Consider the following 19,764-nt stretch of genomic DNA (forward strand, 5'->3'; position numbering starts at 1 on the left):
CTGACCGCCGGTTTGTCAACGTGTCGTTTCTCTTCTCAGCGAATTTAAATTTAGAGGCATGCTACCAAGACTTCACACAGCCCTCGCTAACCAGGAGGGTAAAGGTTACTTTCCTAGAATGCACAGGTACTTTACAGGGTACTTTACAGGGTACTTTACAGGGTACTTTTAGGAACGTAGAGGCTGGTACTGTGGAACGCACGGGTTACTTTACTACAACTTGCAGTATTTTTACTTCCCTGGAATCTAACGGTAAACTCTCCCAAAGGGTATTTTCCTCAGCTTTGATTGCATTTTGCCTGCAGGATACTTTCCTGGAGGTTACCTTCCTGAAGCAGAGACGTCTCCCTCCATCACCTACAGGTTACTCACAGGGTACTTTCTGGGGAACCTGCTTAGAACTTACAGACGTTCTCATAAAATGTGAAGGTTATTTTACGGGAACAGAGTGCTGTTATGAGGTGATTTGCTACCTGGCACTTTCCAAAACCTGCCAGGTACTTTTACGAACCTTAAAGGTTACTGCCTTGGACTGACAGTTCTTCAGTTTTACCAAATTAGAAGATGGACAACAACTTTGCAAGGTGCCTTATATTTATAAAGATCTCATCTCCATTGTTTAAAAGTAAAGTCATTTTTTTGTCTCCAGTCTTGTGTGATAGGTACACAGATAAACACTTCCCAGCCGTTGCTGAATCCTGGCAACGTTTAAGCTTCCTGAATAGGAGCAAAATTGTCATTTTCTCATGTGAGGACGTTGATCACAGAGCTCCAACAGAAAGGACTCGGCCGTTCAGTTCAGCTCAGCTTGTTTAAAAACCCTGAAAATAAGCAGTTATTGTTTAGAGCAGTGGTGTCAAACATACGGCCCGCGGGCCGGATCCGGCCCGCCGAACAATTTAGTCCGGCCCTTTGGCTAAATGCATTATCATTATGCATTTTTTTTTCCCAGTGTCCTGTCTGGCAATGTGGCAATAATAATTGTTGTCTTAATGCCAAAAAGAGCTCATCAGATTTGACTTTCACAAGTGGAGCAGTACTGCTTTTGCCATAGTGCTCTGCTTGATTTATGAATGTGAATAGTTTTATTATGATTCATGCGGGGAATATCTCAAATGATATGGACACTACAATGGGAAAGTAGGAGAGGAAAGGAGGAACAAGAAGAAAAAAAGAAAAGGTGAAAGAAAGAGGAGATAAAAGGAAGAGAATGATAAAACAATTATTGAAAAAAAGCATGTACTTCGTTTAATTTAAAATCTGCAGTTGCCTAAATCGCTGTGTTTTAATTAGCAGATTAAGCTTCAGGTGTGGAAAAATTTAAATCATTTCTTAATTTTTATCTGTTTGATGTATTTTGTCATGCAGGACAGTGTTTTTAAGTTCCAAAAAAAGTGAATAAATGTTTTTCAACATTGTACAATCACTGTGATCAGTTCTTATGCATAATGCACTTAAGTAAATGTTTAACTGAGTAAAAGTATTGTTGAAATTGCACATACTTTTCTTAAAAACGCTGAGGTTATTCATAATATATTGTGTAAAAGTGAAATAAATTTGATATAAAAATCAACAACAAGTCCACATTTATTAGTTCTATTTAATCTTGCAATGAGTTTACTCGTGTGGCCCTCTTGAGATCAGATTAAGCTGAATGCGGCCCCTAAACCAAAATGAGTTTGACACCCCTGCCTTAGAGCCTAAGATCAAGCAGCAGATGCGTGGTCTTCGGTCTTTGGCTGATCCGATGTGCATCTCGCCACACAACGCTGATCTGATGCATTAAAAATACATGAGCCACGAAAACCGGTGTAACTCAAGCAGATGCACGGCGCATCTCAGCTGTCGGCGCTCTGGTTTCTGTGAAAGCCTGTTTTCTAGCCACTAAGGCCCGTATTTCAGACGTCTACCCAGTCCACATCCAGGGAGCGGAGACGAGCCGCGTGTGTCTTCCATTAAGGACAAAAGCACAGAAACCCACTTTCCCCACTTATTCTTTCATTCAGCGTTCATCTGCTCTCTTTGTAAGCGGGATCGGGGGATGAAAGGGAAGTAAAACAGTGGGAGGGAGGTGGGGATGGAGGGATGAAGGAGGAGGGTAGGAGACACAAAGAGCAGAACGAGATTTTGTCAATATTTCCTCATGAAAGGTGCAGCATTAAAAATGGATGAGTGGGTCTGCGTTTCTGCGCGTTTCACTGCGCAGCTCCCTCTGGGCGGGGTTGTCTTCAAAGTCTGTGTGACGGCGTAACAATCTTTTTGGCTTTATGTCCGTTTTACAGTTAAATCAGGTTTTACCTTTTTACTCTGACTGGTACGTCTGGTTTTTCTATCGTCTAGTTTTATTGTTAAAATGTTTCTTTTACCGGAGACAATCCCATCGGGGGTCATTGATTTTCTTTGTAACAAAGCATCTGTAGAGCAGCGCGTTTACAGCACAGCCACACATGCTGTCTTCAGCAGGACATTAACATGCAGAAAAAACATCAGAACCAGAACCAGAACCAGCTGTGTGCACACATACGAGGGATTAGACTCTGGATTTATCGTTTAGAGAAACAATCAAAGGCGGTCTGCAGTGTAAAACACACATGAACACGATCATGAACAGAGGATTCAGATTCTTTATTTCAAACAGACAAAAAAAATATTTGAAAATATATAGAAAACATATATTCCCTCGTGTATAACAATAGAAACTCTGGGTGTGGCAAAATAAATAGATAAATAAATAAATGCATAAAATCGATCTAAATCTAAATCAATTAGGTACAAGTTTGAAATGGAGTGAGAAGAATTTTACACTTTTTTTACTCTCACCCTTTTATGATTTATCTGCAGTGTAAAACACATATGAACACGATCGTGAGCAGAGGATTCAGATTCTTTATTTCAAACAGACAAAGAAGGAGAATATTTTGGAAAATATATAGAAAATATTCCCTTATGTGTAACAAGATAAACTCAGGGTGTGGCAAAAATAAATTAATTAATAAATGCATGAAATCTATCTTTAAATCAATTAGTTACGATCTTTAAATGTAGTGAGAAGAACTTGACACTCTTTTTACTCTCACCCTTTTATCTCTCATATCACATATATACTGCATTTATTCTACATCTGTAAGGCAGTATAAATAATCCACATGTACACCTGCATTGGCATAGGTACAAACACAGGTGCAGATTCACCTGTATGCACGTACAAATATGTTTTCTCACATATCCCTCACCTTCACTATAAATATTCAGACGTTTGTTTTTATACCTTTTTTTTTTACATGTTTAAGTTTGCACTGTATTTCATGTCTGTATTCAAACCGCTCCACGAAGTCACTGCTCGATGCGCTCATACTTACAGAAAGAACAGGATGCATTGATGTGGAAGTACGTACACCTACACACATAAATGTCCTCGTTGTGATGAGAGCAGAAAACGCTGGAATAAATGTGTATTATGTACGGTGTTATGTACATGAGGTAGATGGATTTGGTGTATATTATGAACAGTATGAACAACACTGGAGCAGAGAATAACAGAGAAGCCAGTAAACAGGCGGATGACCAGAGGCAGAGTTACTGGGTTGTTGTGCAGGACACCGTGAATCTAAAATCACATTATTAACATCAGGGATAAAAAAATTCAGGATCATTTCTGATGCTAAAAAAGACGATGCTGTTGTGATCCTGAGGTGTTTTTTTATGTTTCTGCTTTCAGTGTTCCTGTTGTTTATGTTCTCTAGGTGTTGCTTCTTTAGTTCATTCCTTTAGTATCAGGTTCCTACTTATTTCTTGTATTCTGTTCCCTGTATGTTCTAGTTTATGTATTATTTCTCTTAGAAATGTCTTCCCATCGGTTTAGTTTCAGCTCCTCTGTGTTAATTAGTCTCCTTCCCTCAGCCTCCCTGCTCACCTTACCAGCTGCTCCTCGTTATCCTCTGATTATCACACCAGCTTCCAGTGTCATTCTCCTCACTTCCCTCAGTATTTAAGTTCACTGATGTTCTCTGTTGGATTAACCTATTACACTTCCTGTTATCTCACGTCTATCCCCGTTTTTCTGACTCTGTTCCTTGCGCTTCCCTGTAAGGTTTCATAATTTCTTACTTAACAGATATTTAATAAATATCTCCATATTCGTCCTACATTCTGGTCTCCTTGGTCTCCTACATCAAACATCACAACAGATGCATCTATACTTTACCTAGAGCTCAGAAGCTTCTTAATTCATAAACTCTCGACCCGTTAAAGTCATCTATCCACTCATTAGTCATGTTGCACGTAGCTCTGATTGCGACTCTAACAGCTGATTGGCTCAGGTTAATTTACAGTGATGTTTAATAATGTGTAACGTTTTAGGTTCCAACCCAAAAGACAGCAGCAGCAGGCACTGGTTAAATGCAAATAAATAAAACAAGACCAGTTAATGAGTTTAAAAACTATTTTTAAAGTCCAGAGATCATCTAAAGACCGTCCAGGAAGAGCTCCAGCCCTTTTGGTAAGGAATGAACAAAGACAAATAAAATCAGAGTTTAAATAAGACAAGGCACCCAGAGAAGAAAAGCTCTGCGTTAAAGACAGGCGGCGCGGTGGAGAGCCTCCTGTCAAACCTGACAATAAAACAGAATAAGGAGACAGTTCTGGTTAAGATTCAGAGCAGCTCCTCCTGCAGACGGCATGAGAACATGACCGTTCCCAGGAAGCACAGCGGCCCTGCCAACAGAAGCCTGCTGCTTCTTTGTTTGTTTTCACCCATCACTGTCTGACACACACACACACACACTCACACACACACACACACACACACACACACACACCGGCTCAGATTGACCCGTCTCCACCTCCACTCTGATGAACAGGGTGTGATTCAGACTGTGAGTAAACATCCCCCGACGTCCTCCTCTTCTTTTATTCTGTCCTAAAGGGTAGCCAACACACACACACACACACACACACACACACACACACACACACACACACACACACACACACACACACACACACACACACTCGTGTTCACAGACAGCAAACAGGAAGTCATGCGATGACAGTGACGTCCGTTTAAAAGAGCCGGGGCCGGTGAGGTAACGGCTGAAAACCGTTCGTTTTTTCCCGACGAGCTCTGGCTGTGTGTTTTGCAGGAACTCTGTCTGAATGTGACGGCTGCATTGTTTCTGTTTCCCCCACAGCGGATAAAGAAAAACTGGTAAAGAAGGACGACAGCAGCCCCTTCAAAGTCAGGATCTTAGGTGAGGCCGTGTTTCTAGAACCCACAGGTTGAACTGGTTTATTTGTTGACGGAGGGTCCATCAGTTTCCCTCCAGATGTGCATAAAGCATCTGGTTCAGTGATCATAGAGCTGGATCACCTAACATGGTGTAAGGATAGTTTAAAGCTTTTTAACAGGAGCCTCTGCAGTGGTTAGAAGATCGATGCTAAATTTAAACACAGCGGGAAGCCTACTTTAGAAAAATCTGAGTGAATCTTTAAAGCGTTCCTGCCTGCTTTGGTTTTATACGTGAGAACACTCTTTAAATGTGTTGCAGCATCCTCCGCTGGCAAAGACGTCAGAAAAACCTTTCAAATGAATTCGTCTTTCAACGCAGCCGCATAATCTCACAATGAAAACCTTTTTAAAGAAGTGTTCAGTGAGGAAAACAGTTCCTATAAAATACAAAGAACTTTAGTTATTCTGACTAATCTGACTGTATCTGGGCTTCTAATTGGCGACTGAATACTTCCTGTTTCCCTGGGAGATTAACATGACCTGACACAGAGGTCAGTCTCTTTTAGTCCCTCTTCAAAATAGGAAAAACAAGCACACATCTGTTCACTGTCCATATCAGAGAAACAATTAACACACTTAAAGGTGCAGAAGCGGAGAAGATGAGGATGGTAGGGGAGGTAAAAGGAAGGAGAGCTGCAGCAAAGACCGGCCAATGAGAGACCGTCTCTGTCCTACGATCACACATGTAAATGTACCGACTTTGATCAGATGAAGCTACGGTTGGGTCAGGTGGGTATGAAATAATTAAGGCATAATCCGCTTTGCGTCGGGCGGTTGCTTCCACGCAGTCCATTCGTTTCTGATAATGGACGCCTCGATATCCCGTTATCCCGCTTATACCATGGTCATTTACGAAAGAAAATAAATGTTAAATCAGTTATTTATACTTTAATGTTTTTCCCACCGTTAAAATCGTACTGAGCCAGTGCAATAATTCAGAACAATCAGGCTATTTGACCAAAACTTTTTTTTTATGGTTGTCACTTTAATTCAATAAAATTTTATTTACATAGCGCCAATTCATGAAACACATCATCTCAGGTCTCTTTCCAAAGTCAGACTCCATCAGATCCTCCAGGTTGGTGAGAAAGTTTCCTCTCTAAGGAAACCCAGCAGGTTGCATCAAGTCTCTCCAAGCAGCATTCACTCCTCCTGAAAGAGCGTAGAGCCACAGTGGACAGTCGTCTGCATTGTTGATGGCTTTGCAGCAATCCCTCATACTGAGCATGCATGAAGCGACAGTGGAGAGGAAAACTCCCCTTTAACAGGGAGGAGAACCTCCAGCAGAACCAGAACCAGGCTCAGTGTGAACGCTCATCTGCCTCCACCCACTGGGGCTTAGAGAAGACAGAGCAGAGACACAGAAAGCTCAGAAGCTCACATTGACCCAGGAGTACTTTCTATGTTAGAGAAGACAGAGCAGAGACACAGAAAGCACAGAAGCTCACATTGACCCAGGAGTACTTTCTATGGTAGAGAAGACAGAGCAGAGACACAGAAAGCACAGAAGCTCACATTGACCCAGGAGTACTTTCTATGTTAGATGGTGATAGAGGATGATCTGCCTCCCCTGGTGATGTCACAGCTAACAGAACGCCAGACCAGGTGTACCTTCTATGAAGAGAAAAATGACAGAGAGCAAAAAGCTAACACTTTTTAATGGACACCCTGCAGCCAATCAGAACCGCGTATGCACCCAGACCGCGGTATAAACCAGGATGAATGTGTGGAAAAGCACTTCATGCTACTGCTAAGTATGATGGAGGATGTGTGACGCTGTGGGCCTGCGTCTCTCTAAAGGTACTGGGAACCTATCGGGGTGCACGCTATCGAGGTCCCTTTGACATACCAGGACATTTTAAACAAAACTACCAGACACTAGAAAGCCTGACTGGGTTTTCAGCTTCGGATAAAGATCCAGCTGATCACCGCAGAAATGGCTCAGCAGCAACAAAATAAACCTTTTTTTGTCAATAAGTGCTGGCTGTCCATTAAACTAAAGGAGCAAGTGTAATGTGATAACAGCAGGAGGGTCGCTAATTGTGAGTTTACACCATAAATGTTATTTCTAAACTGTTTATAAATTAGTTTTAAAAAATGAAGATGGTTGAAAGAAAATGAACAGCAGGAAGCTCCGAGCTACCATTATCAATGAATCACTGTGAAAGATAATTATGTAAGGAGAGGTCACCTGTGTGATGGTCTGGGCAGTTTGTAGCTACGGTTAGTGTTTTTTTTTTTTTTTAGATTTAGAAGTTGTTTACTGGTTTAAAGCCTGAAAAAAAGTCCTTCAGAGGAAGCTTATGGGGTAAGATAACTGTCAATATAAATGTATGCGTAGCCCTCTGAATCTGTAAATATAAGTCAATAAACGTGAATATATCTAAGATTCGGGTTTGTTCCTGGTTGTCAACTCATACATAAACGTGTGACATCAGATATTTCATCATTGAAAATTATAGAAGTTACAAAGTTATAATTTAGCAAAAATACAAGTACAACTCACAGATTTACGAGTACGAATCTACAACCCATGATGTAGCGATTACACACCCTACCAGTTGGTGGCAGTAATGATCTGTGAGAACGCAAGTGCTGTTTTCTTTGTCTTCTGTCTCTTCTTCCTGTTCAATGGTGGTTGGTAAAACAACTTCTAGATTTGTACTTGTAAATTTGGGACTTGTAAATTTGAGATTCGACTCGTAAATTTGAACTTGTACTGTTGCAAAGTTGTAACTTTGTAACTTGTTTTCTCACAGATGAAACACGTAATGTCATGAGTTGACAACCAGGAACAAACACTAATCTTAGATGTATTTACGTTTATTGACTTACATTTACAGATTCAGAGACCTACGCATATGTTTATATTGATAGTCATCTTACCCCATAGAATCTCAGCTGCAAACGTGACCAACCTCTGCATTCAGACCCGCACTGTGAATCATTTCCTGCTTTTAATCCAGCCAGCAGGATCCCCGTGGCCTTTCAGCAGCTTGTTAACCTGAGTGTGAACCTGTCGCGGAGGAGGAGAAAACCCAACGAAAATCTCCTTAATACACAATAAAGTCCTCACAGGGGGAAAACAGAGCCGTAAAAGCCAAAGCCCGCAGCTGTAAATCTGTGCTGATAGTGAAATAAAGCGGAAACAGGGTTTTTAAGAGCCGGTCCTGATGTGACGCTATCATTTCTCCTGAGTAAACGTGCAGGTTTAGCGGAGCAGAACCAGGGTAATGTGTGGCGCCGTGCGTCCTGCTGCACGATGCAAATGTTGACTTTAAAGATCAGGGAGGAGATCTGCAGCAGTATATTTCATGCAGCGCGCTCTATGAATTAATATCAGGCATCTCCACAAACAAACCCCTCTCAGTCTCTCAGCGTCGCATCAGTGATGAACGGCCTGCAGCTCACAGTTTCACCGTCGACGCTGAGGAAGCCTCTCTGTCTCTACAGACGATGTTTATCGCCCATATCAACCCAAACAGCCCGACAGAGATCAGTGAGACTGAAACACAGCAAGCCCAGTATTTTCTGCTGTTTCAGTCGTTTTCTCTGCAAAACAGTGCAGGATGAGATCATATATGTCCCTAACGGTTTAAATATTGAGGCGGACCAATCATGTGACCAACCAGCCGAAGGTTAAACCCTGAGGGTACCGTCATCTAATGTGGCTGTAAGGCGTTTCCTGTCTGCTGACCTTCACTTGTCGTCTTGTTTGCTTGTTTGGACCAGGAACTGTCCGTCAAACGCCCCCCCCCCCCCCCCCCCCCCCAACCACCACCACCGCCCGAAGCCACGGCTGGTGTCCTCTGGTGTCCGTTTTAGATGTGCCTCCCCTTTGCAGAGTAAATCATTGAAATATCCATGACATTGTGGACCACAGGGCATTTAGATCAGTCTACTCCCCAGCCAGGACCAGTTTGTGTCATTTAGAATATTATAAATTCATGGGTAGCAAATATTACCATGTTACTGCCACTGTTACGCCTCTATGCTACTGAGGGGGGCGGTCATTGGTGAGTAGTTGCAGGGCGGGCTGATATGAGCGGTGGAGATCCATCAGTCGCTGGTTCTGCCGCGCCGGCTCCTGTCATCAAAGCGAAGCCGAAGCTGCATCTGAGAACGGTTAACCAAAAAGATCCGTGTTCAAATAGCAACCATAGAGCTTTTATGAAGCACCTCACGGTGGGATGATGGGGCCTTTTTGGTCAAAGCTGACGTGGAGCTGAGAGCCGTAGAAGTCCGCCGGCCTCCGGTTCGCCGCTGACTAACCAGCTCTGCATCTGCTGTCCTGATCGGAGTTACGCCGGCTGCATGGCCCACGGTTTATATGAGCAGCCATCAGCAGGATTTAAAAGCCTGAACAAGACTCAGAGATCATTTCTGACGAGAAGAGTCAGAAGGTGAGACGTAAAACTGGAACTTTTGCTCGATCGCTGCTCTGATTTGACCCACCGTGATTATTTCAGTTTCCCGCTTATATATGAGTGCCACACCAAACCTACTGCCCTCCTCCAGCGTCGGCTTTATTTTTGAAGCATGAAGTCTTCTGACAAACACCTCAGGAACCTCTGGAACCCGACGCTGGTTAGGAAGCGCTTTCTGTGGCGTTGGGTCCATCAGGCACCTTAATGAGCGCCACACGTCGCTTCAGAGCTGCTTCCTCTCATCACTTCAGTCACTCTGTGTGTGAATTAAGGGTTTATTTTCTTCCATCCACATTAGGATGTGAATAAAAGAAAGGGTTGGCATGAAAGTGATTTTTATTTAAATATATATTTTTTGAATAGCCTTTTACATTTACAGGCTCTGATAGAAGCAAAGCACATCGGATGAATTTTACGGGTTGATGGATTGAGGTTGTTTTAAAAAAGGAAACATTTGAAAGAGAAAACTTAATAATACATTTACAGAGTATTCATGTTTGTCATATGCAAGAAAGATGACGCAGAAACCAAGACAAACTTACTCTGTCGTGGGGCTGGGCGATATGGCTTAAAAATAAAATGTTACCAAATCTGATTAATCCATTTTTGTCTCGTAAAAAATGCTGAACTTGCTTTTAAAAACGTACTTTTATTTCAATAATCTCATCTGGGCGTTGACCTGAATCGAAAGCTCAACTTATTGCGAGCTTTAAAACATGGTTATAAAACAAAATGGCCGCCCCGCCGTATTAAATAATTAAACTATAACACAAAATATTTGCTGCTAGTTGTATTAAACATCTAATAACAGGCTTCACTTCACATCAACTTAAAAAATAAGTCAATGAATAAAGTGTTGCATCTTTGGGTAAAAAGCTTAATATATACTAATATATTTTTCCTAAACCTAAATCTTGAGAGGTTGCAAATTCGAATTAATGTATAAAAACGATTTATCCTACCCTGGTCTTTTTACCCTTATTTAGCAAATAACAGGAAGTGCAGAAGGTTTTTTTCTTAGTGAAGCTGAAACATCCTCCTGATGTATCGTCATATTTGGCCCGTATAAAATCATTCCCTGCTCTTTGTGCCGCTGCCCTCCTCAGAAACCACAGGTCCGGACCAGGGAGAGGGTTTCTACGCCGGGATGCCCATCCCCTGCGCCGACAGCTACGCCGGCTTCTGCGTCCACGGGAAATGTGAGATCAAGTTCAACATGGCCACCTGCCGGTCAGTGACTCCTGACTCAAAGTCCTTATTTTCCTGCACATTTAGGACGACGTTGTAACTTTAGAGGTTACAATTTGAAAAAAAGCCCACAGCTACTCTTGTAGAGGTTAAACAAAACAACCTTGAGCTTTGTGCACAAACACAAACCAAGATAGTTTTCTTTATTTTATCTTTCAGCTCATAACTGCTTGGAAAGCAAATCTTCTGTTACTGAAGAAAACAGGAACTCTCTAAGTTTTAGGAAATGAATAAAACCTGGTGAAGATTAGCACAAATGGCATTTCAGCTCTGGGTCTTATATCTGTTTCCCATCATTTATGGTTATATGAATTGTACACAATAATAACTTAATATACAACATAAGCTGTTCTTGTTCATTTATGTTTTTATTTTAATTGTCGTAAAACAAAAAATGCAAGAAAGGAGCACAATGAGGCGGTTTTTGTCATGATCTTGTGTTAATCCTCTGTTCCAGGATCCTGCCGTCTTTAATTATTCCCCCTCAGCCAGAGCCGGCATTAATTAGTAAATCCCACTCACCTGTGTTGAAGGCAGTTTCCCTTTATTCCCCGTTGTGTTTAAACTCCGGCTTTTGGTTCAGTGCTTGTCACGTCGTCTCTTTTCCATCCCGGCTCCTACGTTTGGTGTGATTCACTCGGTTGGTTCCATTTAAATATTATTGTTTCCAGGATGTCTTGCCGCTGCCACTTCGGTCCTTCACCTCCAACCATGACCGTTTTTAATCAACTCTCATGGCACAAAATTGATGTTCTGCTCTAATAGAAAATGATTTTTACCCAAACAACAAGGAGGTGATATCATAAACATGCACCGTTGGATAGAAATCATCTGCGCCCTGAAATCTAATCCAGCAAATCACTCGAGGCCAAATCTGTGCAGGAATCCCAGTTACAGGGAGAGAGAAGAGAAATTTCTACAATGACAGAATAATTGAACATTTTCAGTGCTTCCAGTCCAACGCCCTTACAGGTTGAGACAGGATCTATTGTCATATTTTTCATTTTTACACAATATGGGAATATATAGATCTGATCTAGTTTGCAGAAATGATTCAGATCAGTCTGACCTGATGACCCGCGTTGCAGTGGAAAGTATGGACTCTTTTCTGTAAGAAGCAGATGAAATGTGTCCTAAGTCCAGATTTCTTTTGAATTAGAAATTGTTTATCGTCTTGATATTGAGCCTTTATCAGCCCAAGTTCTTCAATTTGAAAAGAAAAATTACCTTTTGTGATTAAAATTCATAGAAATGACCTGATTTGAACAAACTCATGCACAATTCTTGATCTATGACAAATTGCAAATATATATATATATATATATATATATATATATATATATATATATATATATATATATATATATATATATATATATGTTGGTTTTGTTTAGTTTTTTTGGAAAGTGTTAACATTGTAGTGTATTGACGTCTGTGTTTGGGGTCCAGGTGTGACGCGGGATACAAAGGTGCTCAGTGTGACGAGCCGCAGGACTTCAACATCCTTTATGTGGTTCCCAGCGGACAGAAGCTGCACTACGTCCTGATCGCAGCCATCATCGGCGCCGTGCAGATCGCCGTCATCGTCGCCGTCGTAATGTGCATCACCAGGTAGGAAGACGAGCGATTTCACTGCGACAACCGCCGTAGATTAGCAAAAAAGCCTCTGTTATTATTATTATTATTACTCAGCTGGTCCAGGAAGTTATACGCTGTGAAAGTAATTTACCAAAATGTTTTGAATAATAAGACTTAATGCAATATTGGCTCTTTATTCCATTTTGTTCAAATCTAAGCGATAACAAATGGCAAACATGGATGTTTGAAACGTTTCTGCAGTAAATAATAAAAACAGCCGAGGTCAACAGCCACAAACAAGACACAAAAACTTTACTGCAATATTTTAAACTCAGATATTTCACAACCAAGCTGACAAAGGGCTTAAAACTGTAACAGTTTTTAAATAAAATTCACATGAACTGTTAAACACCTTTTGATATAGTGTTTTATTAGTTATTGATTGCTTTAAAACTAGATTTAAAACATTGTTTGTCTTCTTTTTTATTAAGGCTAGACGATAGTTTAATAACAATATATATCGATCGATAGACGTATATCGATGATAGAAAAAAAAAGGTCAATAAAAAGTTCAATAGAAAAAAAAGTTTTCCTTCCGTTTGCATTCTAGCCTATCATGTAGGTTAATATTGCAGTCATCACATCCTCCCAACCAATCACAACGACCCAGGAAGCTCAATCACTAAGCTCCGCCCCCTTCAAAGAGTTCAGAGAGCAGGTGTTCTTTTTTTAAAAACTTGCAGTTTTGGTAAAAAGTTGAATAAAGGGGTGAGTTTGAATTCAAATAAGTTGCTAAGCATAAAATGACCAAGGCTGCGCTTAAATTGTATGCATTGAATTTGTTGATAATTATTGAGACCGATCAATAAGATTTATATTTTATCAATTATTTGCTGAATCAGCAGGAAGAACTCCCTGTAAGACATGCCGCTCTCTGTTTGTGTCTCCAGGAAATGTCCGAAGAACAACCGCGGCCGCCGGCAGAAACAGAACCTCGGCCACTTTTCCTCGGACACTAACTCCAGGATGGTATAGCCCGGCGTGGCCAGGGCTGTCTTTGATAAGTATTTTTCTTAAAAGGCGGGAAAGCCACTTTTTTTAAACGTAAGCGGATATTTCTTTTCTCCTGGGAAAAAAAAACAATAAAAGAAGAATACAAATTTTTATTTAAGAGGCCTTATTTTTCCTCTTTTTTTTTCTTTTTTTTTGCTGTGAAATATAATTTTTTCCCCCCCCAAGCAGCAGAATCAACGCCCCCGGCTCTCCGTTACATCCGCCTGCCCCGGTTGAATGCGTTACGGTAAACTAACAGAGCAATGTGATATTTATTTAACTTTTTTTCCATCTGTTCTGCTCCTTGCTATTAATGTGAAGCTGATCACCAAATGTAGTTATTTTAATTTCTGTTTTCTTTCTTTCTTTTTTGCGAGAAGGCGTCAGCCATTCCAATAAAATTGTTTACAGTTATTCTTGGTGTAAAAAATCAGTTTTAAGGCTTCGGTTAAACTGAGCTAATAATTTATAATTATCATCATTTCTACGGTAGTTTCTACGCGGGCTTTTTACGTTTGATTCTGACCTGTACTTCCTGTAAATTAGCATGACTTGTGAAAACTGTGTACCGTGGTGTAGTTTAAACTTTTTACCAGGAATCGTTACCGGACTCTCCGTCAGGCCCGTCCTCGTCCCGGTCCCAGAAAGTCCGCCTGGCTAACGGAGGACCCTGCGGTCGGTGTTAAAATGATGAATGTGGCATTTTTTGGAGACACACAAGGACCTACAAAGGACACGTGGACATTTATTTAATGGCTACTAGGCTGGAATGTTTTCTTGCATCCTTGTTGGTGTAACCAGGAGGTAGAAGATTGTAATGAAGGACTTTTTGTCGGCATTTCAAGTAACCGCAGGACTCCTCGGTTACGGATATAGAAAAGGTTTAGGGTCTCCTTTGAATGTTGTAAAGAACTTTTTTTATTTTAATCTGACACTTTCTTCTCTGTGACACATTCCAAGCACATGGGAATCCATTGGGAAGTTCACATGTTTCACGTATTGCGTAGTGGAATAGGTGAAACGCGCTCTACCGTCGCAGCGGCTCCTCCTGCTGGCGTGAGCAGGAATAAAAACGTGTCTTCAAGATGTTAGTGGTGTGCAGGTGACTTACTGCCGTTTGACTTTTTCCTTTCTCCTTTTGTCGTGTTAACGTTTTAAAGTCTTGAGGCCAGCTCTTGGTTTCCGTGTCGGTATGTCTGTAAAGATCCAGCTGATGTAAATCATTGTCCTTTTTCATGTTGTTCCCAATAAACAGAAGTCAACCAAGTCGGGCCGTCGTCATGTTTTCCAGCCCAGGGCTCACCGCTGTTTGTGTAAACGTAGAGATCAACTTTCTGTAAATGGTGATGGGTTATCAATACAGCATTTACGTAAAAACAAAAACAGAACAACTGCAAAGTGAGGCAAACAAGCCCCAAACGTCACAAAGTTTCACAAAGATGTCATCGGCATCATAGAATCGGGCCGCTGTCAGTTCTTCCAGTAGAACAGGGAACACTAGATATAGATTGTTTACATTTTCTAATCATCTTTAACAAATGTATAACTTGAATAAAATGTTCACATCTCATTTTTTTATTAATGGACTGAGAAACCAGGCATGGACCGGTTTCCAGTACCTGCTCCACAGCCTGGTGCCGGCTGATCGGCCTTGTCCGCTTTAAAGAGACGGTTCTCCATACTGGAAATGTAATTCTGTTAAAATGTTGAGAGGAATTATTTTCTGACATGCTGTAGAAAAACTGGCCTCCGTTCATCATTTTCAGTCCAGATTTCTAACAGCCAGCCTGAGAGAAGCCAGGACCAAATAAATCAAAGCAGCTCTAATTTTAAAAAATGTCAGAGATTTAGGCAAACTGTGTTTTCTCTGAACTTTTGAATCGTCATCACATTTGCGTTGGGCGATTATTTACAAAGAAGCCGGTGAAATGGAGCGAGGAGGTGGTGCGTCACCAATAATCTTCCTGTCTGAAACGCATCCTGACGACGGAACATCAAACATTTCCTGTCAGAAAAGTGCAGCAGCGTATAAAAAAAAAGATTTTCACCTGAATCCCTTCAATACTTTAGCGTTTTCTCTGACCAGAACGGCTCCATGTGGTTTCTGGTCAGAGAAACTGACCTGAAACTGAAATCATAGTGTGAGATGAAAGATGTTTTATTGCACAGCTTTGTTTTCCATTTCAACGTGTGGTCCGTTCTCTACGGCGGCCGGGAAGTGCAAACCGAAATATACAAAATGTGAAATAAATTTACATTTCAGAAACACTTCACAAAGTTCTGACCATGTGAAAAATAAAACACATTAATCTATTTGTAAATGTGCCACAAAACGGGCAAACGGATCTCGATTGGGTCACCATGAACGCTAACGTTATCACTTCCAGGTTAGCTTTGAAGATGAAGATTCCTCCCTTTCTGGTTGATTTTGTCATTTGTAAATGAAAATAAGTTTTCTGACACATAAATTTGTTTCAGATTCGTATTGCTGGTTTGCACTTCCCAGCCACCGTAGTTCTCAGTGTGGAGCCTCGTGTCCAGAGGGGGGTGTTGTCAGTAGGGGGCGCTGCCGCTCTCTGCTCCTGTAGCCAATCAGAGACGTTCACGTCATTGTTCATCCAATCAGATTCTGACGGAAGAGTCAGACAACAACAAGGACAAGACAGGAGAGAATGGCGACATTAAAATAATGTCGCCATTATTATTTACAAAACAAGCCACTGTGGATGGATTTATATCATAAGTATTAATGCTATAAGTAGTTTATGGTTGTGTTATAATCCCTGACCTCTGGTGCACTCCCACCCTGATCACTGTTCCTGTCTAAATAACTCATTTCTGTGTAAATGCTAATGTGACGATGTTTAAAGCTTTGTAGACATACATTATATATCTTTTTTTTGGGTCAGACTTGTTTAAGATGGTTGAAGTCTGCTTTGGTCTTGGTGCCGCTCAGAACAACTAATCCGGATTCATGCTGAATGAAAGCAACGAGGGAAGCAGCCGCTGCAGGAAGGACAACATTAATAAAAGCACCAACAAAAGGTTTGACCCTGGAGTTAAATGGAAAATAATCGTCTCCTCCGTGTAATCTCCACGGGTTATTAAATATGTGAGCCGTTTAATTTGTGGCCGTGAATCAACAGGACATTTGAAGTTTGAAGATTGGGGGGAATATTTACATAAAAAAAACCTTTGGAGTTTTTCATGCAAACAAAACATATTTAAATAAATGTGTACCAGCTGAACGTTGTACGTGTTTTACTGTTTACTCCTCGTTTGTTTTTCAGGATCAGGACTTTCTGATTTAATTTCTGTGCATCCTGTTTACTGCTGAGCAATCTGTAATAATTTGACAGGAACAATCTGAAAATGAAACTCTAAACTTGGTTAAAGACAGCTAACAGGAAATGAACCTGGAAAAGAGACGCAGTCAGCAACTTTCCTGTTTCATTTTATTCAGCTTTACAAAGCCTGTTATCTTTATATTTATCACACAATTAATGCAAAACCAGTTAAAGTTCCCCAGAAAGCTCCAAACTGTATAATCAGGAAGTTTTTATGACTTTATGGGCAGTATTGTTCTTTTCTGTGTGTTTTCTGTGCATCTTTGAACTGAAACTTCTGTTTTTGAGGAAATTAATCTGATACTGAGCCAGGATCCATGCTGAGGTCCAGATAAATGAATCAAAGAGGTTCTGTTTCAGGTTGGGTTCTGTTTCAGGCTGGGTTCTGTTTTAGGTTGGGTTCTGTTTCAGGCTGGGTTCTGTTTCAGGCTGGGTTCTGTTTCAGGCTGGGTTCTGTTTTAGCCTGGGTTCTGTTTCAGGCTGGGTTCTGTTTTAGCCTGGGTTCTGTTTCAGGTTGAGTTCTGTTTTCGGTTGGGTTCTGTTTCAGGCTGGGTTCTGTTTTAGTTTGGGTTCTGTTTCAGGCTGGGTTCTCTTTTAGGTTGGGTTCTGTTTCATGTTGGGTTCTGTTTTAGCCTGGGTTCTGTTTCAGGCTGGGTTCTGTTTTAGCCTGGGTTCTGTTTCAGGCTGGGTTCTATTTTAGCCTGGGTTCTGTTTCAGGCTGGGTTCTGATTTAGGTTGGGTTCTGTTTCAGGCTGGGTTCTGTTTTAGCCTGGGTTCTGTTTCAGGCTGGGTTCTGTTTTAGCCTGGGTTCTGTTTCAGGCTGGGTTCTGATTTAGGTTGGGTTCTGTTTCAGGCTGGGTTCTGTTTTAGCCTGGGTTCTGTTTCAGGCTGGGTTCTGTTTTAGCCTGGGTTCTGTTTCAGGTTGAGTTCTGTTTTCGGTTGGGTTCTGTTTCAGGCTGGGTTCTGTTTCAGGCTGGGTTCTCTTTTAGGTTGGGTTCTGTTTCATGTTGGGTTCTGTTTCAGGCTGGGTTCTGTTTCAGGCTGGGTTCTGTTTTAGCCTGGGTTCTGTTTCAGGCTGGGTTCTGTTTCATGTTGGGTTCTGTTTTAGGTTGGGTTCTGTTTCAGGCTGGGTTCTGTTTCAGGTTGGGTTCTGTTTTAGGTTCGGTTCTGTTTCAGTCTGGGTTCTGTTTAAGGTTGGGTTCTGTTTTAGGTTGGGTTCTGTTTTAGGCTGGGTTCTGTTTAAGGTTGGGTTCTGTTTTAGGTTGGGTTCTGTTTTAGGTTGGGTTCTGTTTCAGGTTGGGTTCTGTTTTAGGTTGGGTTCTGTTTCAGGTTGGGTTCTGTTTCAGGCTGGGTTCTGTTTTAGGCTGGGTTCAGTTTTAGGTTGGGTTCTATTATAGACTGGGTTCTGTTTTAGGCTGGGTTCTGTTTCATGTTGGGTTCTGTTTCAGGTTGGGTTCTGTTTCAGGCTGGGTTCTGTTTTAGGTTGGGTTCTGTTTCAGGCTGGGTTCTGTTTTAGGTTGGGTTCTGTTTCAGGCTGGGTTCAGTTTAAGGTTGGGTTCTGTTTCAGGCTGGGTTCTGTTTCAGGCTGGGTTCTGTTTTAGGTTGGGTTCTGTTTCAGGCTGGGTTCTGTTTTAGGTTGGGTTCTGTTTCAGGCTGGGTTCAGTTTAAGGTTGGGTTCTGTTTCAGGCTGGGTTCTGTTTCAGGCTGGGTTCTGTTTCATGTTGGGTTCTGTTTTAGTTTGGGTTCTGTTTCAGGCTGGGTTCTGTTTTAGGCTGGGTTCTGTTTCATGTTGGGTTCTGTTTTAGACTGGGTTCTGTTTTAGGCTGGGTTCTGTTTCAGGTTGGGTTCTGTTTTAGTTTGGGTTCTGTTTCAGGCTGGGTTCTGTTTTAGGCTGGGTTCAGTTTGAGGCTGGGTTCTGTTTCAGGTTGGGTTCTGTTTCAGGCTGGGTTCTGTTTCATGTTGGGTTCTGTTTTAGGTTGGTTCTGTTTCAGGCTGGGTTCTATTATAGACTGGGTTCTGTTTAAGGTTGGGTTCTGTTTTAGGTTGGGTTCTGTTTTAGGCTGGGTTCTGTTTTATCCTGGGTTCTGTTTTAGGTTGGGTTCTGTTTCAGTCTGGGTTCTGTTTCATGTTGGGTTCTGTTTTAGGTTGGTTCTGTTTCAGGCTGGGTTCTATTATAGACTGGGTTCTCTGTTCTGTCTTGGTTCTCCTCGTTGTCGGCCATTTTTCCTGCTCTCTCAGTGTTTGCCTGTTAATCTTCTGCATGTAGATCCTGGAATCTTGTTTTAATCTCTGATAAAATAAATCCGTCTGTATTCAGACCTGATCGCCGCTCTATTGCGTGATTTATGTCTTTATTTCTCTGCTTCCTGTAGCGTTCAGCGTTGATTTGTCCGTTTTTCCTCTCGACTTGCGTAACATCCCCGTCTCATTGTCCGTTTTAATCTGCCGGTGTAAACCGAGTGATTATTCATCAGCGGAACAATAACAGAACTGCCTTATAGAGCCTGCGTTGTTATTTTCCCTGCAGCGTCTAATTGACCCGACTTATTAAAACGCTGCAATGCAGATACTCAAAAGTAATAATGAAAGTCTCACTTGCACCATCATTTCTCACCTAATTGGCTCCATGAACCCGAGCCGTGCTGCTGCTCTACTCTTCCATGTTTTATACCAGTTTTTATGGATCATTATTAAACGCGCTCATTTTAAATGATTATTAAAGTTTATTGTTGACACATTAGCTTCTCTTATAAACGGCTTCAGGTCAGTTTCTTCCACTTTCCACCTGAAGACAAATGATTTTATACCCTTATAGTTATCCTCT

At 41.4% G+C, this 19,764-nt stretch overlaps 1 protein-coding gene across 2 annotated transcripts in view; it reads left to right on the forward strand.

Annotated features, from left to right (window-relative positions):
* tmeff1b (transmembrane protein with EGF-like and two follistatin-like domains 1b) overlaps positions 1–14,860 on the forward strand; it is a 96,800-nt gene extending 81,940 nt beyond the window's left edge. The window contains exons 7-10 of one of the 2 annotated variants that reach the window (XM_012856168.3): positions 5,190–5,249; positions 10,821–10,944; positions 12,412–12,573; positions 13,491–14,860. In XM_012856168.3, the coding sequence (XP_012711622.1) occupies positions 5,190–5,249; positions 10,821–10,944; positions 12,412–12,573; positions 13,491–13,575 (431 nt within the window). In that variant the 3' untranslated portion in view covers positions 13,576–14,860. The remainder of the gene's footprint in view (positions 1–5,189; positions 5,250–10,820; positions 10,945–12,411; positions 12,574–13,490) is intronic. The other variant, XM_036131334.1, reaches the window with a different exon arrangement.
* The last annotated feature ends 4,904 nt before the right edge of the window (positions 14,861–19,764 follow it).

Source organism: Fundulus heteroclitus, unplaced genomic scaffold (genome assembly GCF_011125445.2).
Source record: "Fundulus heteroclitus isolate FHET01 unplaced genomic scaffold, MU-UCD_Fhet_4.1 scaffold_42, whole genome shotgun sequence".
NCBI lineage: Eukaryota > Metazoa > Chordata > Actinopteri > Cyprinodontiformes > Fundulidae > Fundulus > Fundulus heteroclitus.